Genomic DNA, 9514 nt, shown 5'->3' with positions numbered 1-9514 from the left:
ACACTCCTCATTCCACTGGAAACCTTTCAACTTTTTTAGTAGCTGATAAAATGGACGGCAGCAGTCTGCAAATTTGGAAATGAACCAGTTTAAGGCAGCTAGCATGTCGGTCAGCACCTGGACTTCCTTTGGGTTGCTTAGTGACTTGAGGTGCTCTACAGCTTTAATCTGATCGGGGTTGACCTTTATTCCTCGGCACGTGATCATATACCCTAGGAATTTGCCAGCCCCCACTCCAAAAGCACATTTGTCAGCATTGAGGCGCAACTTATGCCACTGTAGTATTTTGAACACTTCTTTAAGATCATTTATATGCCCCTTCTCTTGTTTGCTTTTAACCACCATATCGTCAATATACACCTCCACTGTACGCCCAATCTTATCCTTGAACATCCTCGTCATCATCCATTGATAAGTGGCTCCAGCATTTTTTAACCCGAACGGCATCACGGTATAGTAGTAATTGGCCTTAGGTGAGATGAACGTTGTCTTTTCCTGATCCTCGGTAACTAGGGCAATTTGATGATAACCCTAGAAAGCATCTAGAAAACTCATCCTTAAGTGCCCATCATTGCATCTACCAGCTAATCAATTTTCGGCATAGGGAAGGGGTGTTTTGGACATGCCCAGTTTAAATCAGTAAAATCTATACAAACCCTCCATTTCCCAGTCTTCTTCTTCACAACCACGGTATTCGCCAGCCATTCCGAGAAGAAAACCTCCTTTATTGCCCCTGCCTCTTTCAGCCTCCTGACCTCTTGCTTAACCGCTTCGATGTGTTCTTTAGCCAATCTCCTCGGCTTCTGCATCTTAGGGGGAAATAATGGATCTACGTTAAGCTTGTGAACTATAAACTCGGGGTCTACCCCAAATACTTCGTATAGACTCCAAGCAAATACATCAACATTTTGTACAAGCAATAATAGCATCTCCACACTGTCTTCGTCCTTCATATCGGCTCCAATTTGGATACTCCTTTCCTTGTCTGGTAGTATCCTTACTCTTATTAAGTTCTCGGCACAGCTAGCCCCCATTCCCCCCTGGGATTCATGTAATTGCTATAAGGGAACCTCCTCGGCTGGTTCCTTTTGTTTAATCTCCCGGTTAACAACGGCCACCAAGCATTGCCTGGCTACTTTTTTTTTCCCTTCAATACAGCAATACTGTGCTCAGTGCGGAATATGACCTTAACATGCGGGGTAGACAAAACTGCCCCTATCGCGTGAATCCACGGCCTTCCAAGAATCGCCGTATACGGAGAAAACAAATTGACCATTATAAAGGTTACCATTACCTCCTTGCATTCCATGTTCACAAGGAGCAAAATATGCCCCTCTGAGATCACCATCCGGCCATCAAACCCCACCAGCACCAGGGGTGTGTCGTATTTAGACAGGTCCTCTTTCTTCAATCCCAGGCCCCTGAACAGGTCGGGATACATCACTTCGGCACCACTTCCCTGGTCCATTAATACCCTTTTCACTATAAAACCATTTATCCAAGCTGTAACCACCAAGGCGTCGTCATGCGGTTTGATTGTCCCTTCTAGGTCGTCATCATTGAAGGTAATGGGCTCCCAAGTAAACTTCAACTTCTTCTTGGAGGGTTGATCATCCAGACAACTCTCTATCAAAACCACTGCTAGTATCCCTCTCCTCCTAGTCACTAGGGTACCCCTTGAAGCTACATGGATGACCTCTATCACTCCTAAAGGAGGAAGAAGGGGATTCCCCCAAGGCCGAGTACCTTGCCCGGTCTCCTAATTTCTCGGGTTGACAACAAACTCTTTTAAGTACCCCGCCCTTACTAACTACTCCAAATGATCTTTTAACACCTTGCATTACTTAGTGGTATGCCCCTTGTCCTTATGATAAGTGCAGTACAAGTTCTGATTTCTCCTTGATGGGTCCCCCCATCTTGTTTGGCCACCAAAAGTATGGCTTGTTTTTAATTCGGTCCACAATTCTGTGTACTAGCTCTCTAAACGTCACATTTACTTCCCCCGCATGCGCGCTCGGTTCTTGGATCCTCAAATCTTTCCGAGACCTTGACTAAAAGCCCTCTTGTCGAGGCTGACTCGTGACGGTGCCTTGCCTTTGTTCTATTGCTGATCATCCTCTAACATTTTATATTCTTCTATATGCCTCATTAACTACCTCATATCATCAAGAGGTCTCCTTGTCAATGAATCTCGTAATTTAGAGTCTTAGGGCAATCCCAACCGGAAAGTGATCGCTGCGATTTTTTTATTACCCCTTCCGATCTCGTTGTACAATTCCCAGTACCGGCTAGTATAGCTGCGAAGAGTTTTCCCAGCTCCCATCTTCATTGACAGTAGCGCATCCACAAGCTGTGAAACCCGACTGTAGGTCATAAACTGGACCCCGAATTCTTGAATCAGCTCGGCAAAGCTATGAATTGAGCCCTTCTGCAAACCGTTAAACCACCTCAAAGAGGTGCGCCCGAGACTTGAAGGAAACACCTTACACATCAATGCGTCATTATAACTGTGCAAAGATATCATCTAGATATAATGGCTTACATGATCTACCAGATCCGTTTTCCTGTCATAAGAGATAAATGGAGGTCTAGCAAATCTACTCGGCATCAATGCCCGTTCGATATCTCTAGGGAACGGTGATCAAGCAGCTCTATGCAATGCTCGGCTCATAGCATCCATGGTGGCACTGCGGGGTCGTCGCCCCTCCAGAGAGATTGAGTCCCGGTCAACATACTTTTGAGACCGATCCCAGCGTCGCTAGGAATTGGATTGATGGGACGCCTCTGCATAGCCACCTCCCACATTAGCCAACCCTTTTACACGCTCTTCGCAGTCTCTTCTCTGTCGTCTACCTCTTACTTCTAACTCCAAATCCCTTACCAACCTTTGTAAGCGTTCAAGCTCCTTTTCCTTTCTATTAGAATGCTCATGCCCCGAGGCACCTGATAATGTCCAGTGAGTTTGAAACGACCCTTCTCCCAGACCAGACTGCCTTTCCCCCTATTCATATTCCCTATCTTCACGCCTTTTTTGCCTCCTTTCCTGCCAACCGGATCCCCGAGAAAATCCTCTAGAGCCACTCTCAACATAACTTTCTGACTGCCTCCCAGACATTCTCCTTGTATGTGAGCCTCGGCAAAACTACAGTTATGTAGGAGACCCCCACAGACGGTGCCAATTGTGCGTACCCAAAATATCTTTAACAGGCTAGGCCTAAAATTGTGCTCACAACTTACTTGTAAAGTGGGCTTAGTGTTTCCTACTATGGGTAGTCCTTTGCCAGGCGACCCAATGACTCTCTCTAGTTTTCAGGAACTCCTCTCTTTCCTCTAGGTTGCTCTTCCTCCTAACGGTAATGATACTAACACTCTTCTACTCTCTCTTTTCTCTCTCCAATTGCCAACCCCCACTTCTCATTCTACTCCCCTATTTATAACTTGAGATGGGTGGAGGTGTTATGATTACTTCCTGATCTCATTTATGTGGGCCCAAGGCTCAATGGGCCTGGGACCATTCCCTATACAACGAACATATCTCCTACAATGTTCTAATTGTTAGGATCTTGAATTGACATATATCCCTAAAGATTGAAAATTTTTTGAAGATGTGATTTTTGTAAAAGTTCACTCAAGTGAACTTCAATTCTTACTTGAACGAACCTTGATTCTCACTCAAGTGAAACAGTAACACCTACTTAAGCAAGTTTCATGTCTAGTTGAGTGAGACAATCAATCTCAATATTCTAAAAAATACACATTTCTAAGCAAGATGTGTTTGGTACCCTACTTATAGCGTAAACTTGCTCTCACTAAGTAAAATAACATTTCCAACATGCAAATCATTGGGCCATGCACTTTTTTTTTTTTTTTTTGAGAAGAAGCCATACATCTTGTTAGTCAGGAATGAAAAATTAATAAATATAAATTAATTTAAGTATCAAATATATTAAAAAATTAAATAACACGTCACGATTTGACCTCGATTGAACCTCGGTTTGATCTCAAAAACCTTGAACCTCTCTCTTTTTCGATTCATTAAATGGTCCGGGTTTCAAAACCACATTCCAAACGTCTTCTTAGTTCCAATAAATCTTTCATAAGGTATTATAGGATTAAATCCCAAGCTAACCCCAAAAAGAGTATTCTAACTCCCAAAATGGTTTAAATACTTAAAAACTGACATCCAATTACTTTCAAAGTTTTCATTTCTTTTGCTATGCAATTAAGGATAAGGTGAGGCGTAAATGAAGACCAGTCTAAAGCCTATATCCACTCTAAAGGAATACTCTAATGTAGATCTCAACAACCTTCTATCTACCTAGCTTTTGAAATCCTAATTATAGTAAAAGTGAATCAGAAAACACTTGAATTTCATTAATAGTTAAGCTAATACCAACATTATAATTGATTTAGTAAGCTATAACTAGATCAACCTAATATATGATTGTATGAATTAGTAAAATTATATAAAACGAAATGTTAAATAATGCCCTAAGAACATTGGTTTATGAACTACTTTTATATATATTTTATGGGAAAATGATAAAGCATTTTGTGGGATGCAGAAATTTAATAAGGTAATAGTGCCACGTGTCATATTTGATGCCGAGGAGGCCGATGCAATTCCAAGAAGACCATACCCTCAGATGGCAAGGCCAGGGAGGCGAGCCTTGGCCATGTCGATGGCACATTACCAAAGGAGGTTGCACTGTAGAGGAAGGGTTTCAGAGAGGGGGTTAGTCCAAGCGTGTCTGAAGGGATGGTACCTGCCACCATATTTATTGCACCCCACCAAACCCTCTAGCCGCATTTATGTGAAGAAGACCCCTGAACAGTGCTATCTTGGTTGCCACAACTCACAGAAGATTTGGGAAGGCGTCTAATGGGACAAGTACTCAAGTAGTGGCCTACATGATCAATAAATGGAGGGCCAAGATCAGTTGAAAAAGGCTCTATAATGTAAGAAATCCTCCAGGAGAAGAGAGGTTCATCTGAGAATCAGTGGAGAAAACACCATAGTAACAAGAACTCAAATTGTAACCAAGTTTATGAAAGATATATACAAGAGCTATTCTCCTCGGACTTTGCTGAGGAAGAGTTATTTTGCATAAAACTTGTTTACCTTGGTTTTTCTTGTCATCTGGATTCACCAATAGTTTCTGTCCAACTTATTAAAGCCTAGTTTCCAACCCACTCTTTACAAATTTATTGTGTTGGGCTCATTGGGCCTTAATCCCATTACCTTTTGGGCTTAAGATCCAACTCATGCCCTTACAATTGGCACCATCTGTGGGAAAACTTGAGTCTTAGTGAGATCAACATTCAGCTATGGTAGGTTTAGGTCCCAACAAGGAAGATTTTGTTGGTTCCTAGCGCCAAGATCATTTCCTCAACATTGAACGTAGGAGAGATCGTGATGAGGATCACCGTTATAAGCATAGAGATAAGAGTCCATCTCGCAAAGGTCTGGGAAATGATGCCATGAGCAGGGCTTTTAACCAGATTTCTAAATCTCCTTTTACCCGTAGGATTGAAGGAGGAAAGCTTCCTCAGCAGTTTACTCAGCCGGTGTTCACCATGTATAATGGCAGAACGGACCCTGTAGAACATGTTAGTCATTTCAATCAGAGAATAGTTGTTCACTCCAAGAATGAGACTTTTATGTGCAAGGTGTTCCCATTTAGTTTGGGGCCTGTGGCGATAAGGTGGTTTGATGGTCTGCAGGAAGGTTCTATTAACTCCTTTAAGGAGCTTACTAAAGCATCTAGGGCTCGTTTTGTTACTTGTAGTAAAGTTCCTCGGCCCTTAGACTCTCTGTTATCTATAACTATGCAAGAAAAGGAAACCCTAAAAACGTATTCTGACAGATATTAGGAGATATTTAATGAGATAGATGGGAACTTCAATGATGTGGCTATAAGGACTTTCAAGGTCAACCTACCCGCCGAGCATGATTTAAAAAAATCTTTGATGAGGAACCTGTTAGGAGTGTATGTCAACTTATAGACCACAATGATGAGTATAAGCGGGTCGAAGAGGACTAGCAACAAGGGAAGGGGAAAGCTAAGGTGGTCCCATAAGATAGAAGGGATTTTAGGTTTAATAGATACAACAATAACCAACCTCGGAGAGATTTTGCTGGGCTGTCTGGATCTACCGCTACTCAAGTGGTTAGCATTGTGTTCCGAGAACCTATGCACCAAATCTTAGAAACAATTAAGAGTGAGCTGTACTTTAAATGGCCAAATAAGATGGGGGAGACCCCATGAGGCGTAACCAAAGCCTTCACTGCCAATACCACCAAGAGCGGGGGCACACTAACGAGGATTGTAGGACGTTGTGGAGTCATTTGGAGCAATTGGTTAAGATAGAAAAATTGAAGCAATTCCTGTATCAACCTAATGGACAGTGTAGTCAGGCAGGGTCGGAAGCTCAAAGAGATGCTTCTACAAGACCACCTTTAGGTACAATTAGTGCCATTCTTACTGCTCCAAGAAGAACTGGTTTTGAGCCATCTAGGGTGATATCTATAGCTCAACCATCTACAGAGGACTCGCCCCCTAATTCGAAGAGGGGGAGATTAGAGGCCCGACTGGCTTTGAACTCTTCCGATGAGGATAAAGTTGGAACATTGTAGCCACATGATGATGCCCTAATAGTTACTCTCAGGACTGGAGGGTATGACGTGAACATGGTGTTAGTAGATCAGGGCAGCGGTGTAAAGATCGTGTACCCCGACCTATTGTGGCAAGACCTTGGCTCCATACTAAGGGGTCTATGTCTTCCACCCTGCACTTGAAGGTGAAGTACCCATCAGGGGATCGGGTCGAGGAGCTAGTTGGAAGCCAGTCTCTAGCCAGGCAGGGCTTGTGGTTGTAATCAGACATCAAGATAGAGGTGAGTCCTCGGCTGCTGTTGAGCAAGATTTATAGCAATCAAGGTGCTAGTGTGGTTTGCGGACGTGGTGGTAGAAAAGGCCAGGTGTGAGGAGTTAGAAAAAGTTATTATTGGTGATGATGAGGGTAAGTTCTTATAGGTCGGAGTTTAGTTGCCTCCTTAAGAGAAGGAGGAGCTGGTAGGATTTCTGAGGAGAAATATTGATTTGTTTGCATGGAGTGCTTAAGAAGCTCCTAGGGTTGACCCAAATTTTATTTGCCATCATCTAAATGTCAATCCCTCCGTCGTCCCCAAAAAGCAACCACCTCGGCACTCATCTAATGAACATTCTGATGCTATCAATGAGGAGGTGGTTAAGCTTAAACGGGCTAGTGCCATAAAGAAGGTCTTTTACCCTGAGTGGTTAGCTAATACAATTGTGGTAAGGAAGAAAAGTGGAAAGTGGTGAGTATATGCAGACTTCGCGGATTTGAATCCTTAAGGTTGGGCTTCTCTGCCACAAACAATGAGGCCGAGTATGAGGCTTTATTAGCAGGAATGACTATGGTTCAAAAAATGGGAGGAAGAGCAGTCGAGTTATTTTAAGATTCGAGGTTGGTCGTAGGCTAGGTGAAAGGAGAATTAGAGGCTAGGGATTCGAGAATGCAAGAGTATTCGAATCAGGTTAGGCACTTACAATCATCGTTCGGGTCTTTCACCTTACACTAGATCCCTAGAAGCAAAAACACACATGCAAATTCTCTTGCCACTCTCATAACCTCTTTAGCACAAAGCTTACCTCGGGTTATCTTGGTCGAGGATTTATGTAAGCCCATTGAGATGAAGAGGGAGAACGCTCAGATTCATCAAATTAGGGCAGAGCCTAGTTGGATGGATCCTATTGTGCTATTCCTTAAGAATGACATCTTGCCTAGGTAGAAGGGGGAGGCCAATAAAGTGCAGAGAAAAGCTCCTTGATTTTTGTTGTCCAAGGATCAGAGGTTGTACAAGTGCTCTTTCTCTAGACCATATTTGCTATGCATCCATTTCAAAGCAGTAGAACCACTCCTAGAAGAGCTACATGAAGGGATTTGTGAAAGTCATAAGGGAGGCAGATCATTGTCTCACAAGGCCCTCATTTAGGAATATTGGTGGCCAAATATGCAAAAGGGAGCACAAGAATGCGTGAAGAAGTGTGACAAATGCCAGAGATTTGCTCATTCATCAGCCAAGGGGTGTGCTTAACCCTCTGTCTAGTCCCTGGCCTTTTGCTTAATGGGGCTTAGATATCGTAAGGCCCTTCCCTAAAGTAGCAGGAAATAAGAGATGGCTTTTGGTTGGCACTGACTACTTCACCAAGTGGGTTGAAGCAGAGCTACTGGCAAACATTAGGGACGTGGATGCCAAGAAGTTTGTGTGGAGAAATATTATCACTTGATTTGGGATTCCTTATACCCTCATCTCGGACAATGGACTTCAATTTGATAGCAAAGCTTTTATGAGGTATTGTTGTGAACTGGGCATTAAGAATAGGTATTCAACTTTGACTTATCCCCAGGGGAATGGGCAGGCCAAGGCTGTCAATAAGATCATAGTAAATAGGCTCAAGAAGAGGTTAGATGATGTGAAAGGTAAATGGGTGGAAGAGTTGCCACATGTGCTCTGAACATATCGGACTACCCTTCATAGGTCAATAGGGGAAACCCCATTTTCAAAAACTTATGGGGCCGAGACTGTGATTCCTCTAGAGACGGGATTCCCAATGTTGAGGACAAACTCCAAACAGCAATGACAACCTATTAGAGAAAAGCTTGGATTTTATTGAAGAGTGGAGAGAAAATGTCATAGTTCAGTTAGCATACTATCAACAGAAGCTCAAGTAGGGGTATGACTCAAGTGTGAGATTGAGACCATTAGCACCTGGAGACTTAGTGTTAAGAAGGGTTGTGAGTACTGCAAAAAACCCAGCATGGAAAAAATTAGGGCCCAATTGGGAAGGCCCATACCGTATTACCTCAGTGACTGGTATATGTGCTTATTTCTTGGAAGATTTAGATGAAAAGGCCGTACCACGTCCTTGGAATATAAGTAACCTGCGAAGGTACTATTATTAATGAAAGGCAGCTTTGCCATGTTCTTATTTCTAACCTTGTCTGTTATGTTTGTTACTTGTTTGAATATTAAACAGAATCTCAGTCATGCCTGGTCTTTCGAACCACATACCTTGGGTAAGTTAATATTTTTGGCTACTTGTTTAAGTATTAAATAGAACATCGGTCATGCTTGGCTCCTCAAACCACATACCTTGGGTAAATTAATACTCTTCATTGCTTGTTTGAATATTAAATAGAACATCGATCATGTTTGGCTCCTCGGACCACATACCTTGGGTAAATTAATATTCTTGGCTACTTGTTTAAAGTATTAAACAGAACATCTGTCATGCCTGGCTCCTCGGACCACATACCTTGGGTAAATTAATACTCTTCATTATTTGTTTAAATGTTAAACCGAATTTTTAGTTATGTTTGGTTCCTCAGACTACATGCCTTAGGTAAATTAACACTACTAAGCATCTGACTAAGTGTTAAACAGAACATTGGTTATGTCTGGTTCCTCAGACCATATGCCTTGGGTA

At 42.6% G+C, this 9514-nt stretch overlaps 2 protein-coding genes across 2 annotated transcripts; one reads left to right on the top strand and one right to left on the bottom strand.

Moving 5' to 3' along the window:
* Nucleotides 1-584: 584 nt before the first annotated feature.
* Nucleotides 585-1034, bottom strand: LOC142612402 (uncharacterized). The gene has a single exon (XM_075784498.1). The coding sequence runs from the start codon at nucleotides 1032-1034 to the stop codon at nucleotides 585-587; it is 450 nt and encodes a 149-aa protein (XP_075640613.1).
* Nucleotides 1035-5481: 4447 nt separating this feature from the next.
* On the top strand, nucleotides 5482-6637 carry LOC142612401 (uncharacterized). The gene is made up of 2 exons (XM_075784497.1): nucleotides 5482-5728; nucleotides 6252-6637. Exons 1-2 carry the CDS (start codon nucleotides 5482-5484, stop codon nucleotides 6635-6637), a joined length of 633 nt encoding a protein of 210 aa, XP_075640612.1.
* Nucleotides 6638-9514: the final 2877 nt, after the last annotated feature.

Source organism: Castanea sativa, chromosome 10 (genome assembly GCF_040712315.1).
Source record: "Castanea sativa cultivar Marrone di Chiusa Pesio chromosome 10, ASM4071231v1".
NCBI lineage: Eukaryota > Viridiplantae > Streptophyta > Magnoliopsida > Fagales > Fagaceae > Castanea > Castanea sativa.
Note: the sequence above shows the minus strand (reverse complement) of the source record. Positions and strands in the feature narration are given on the sequence as shown.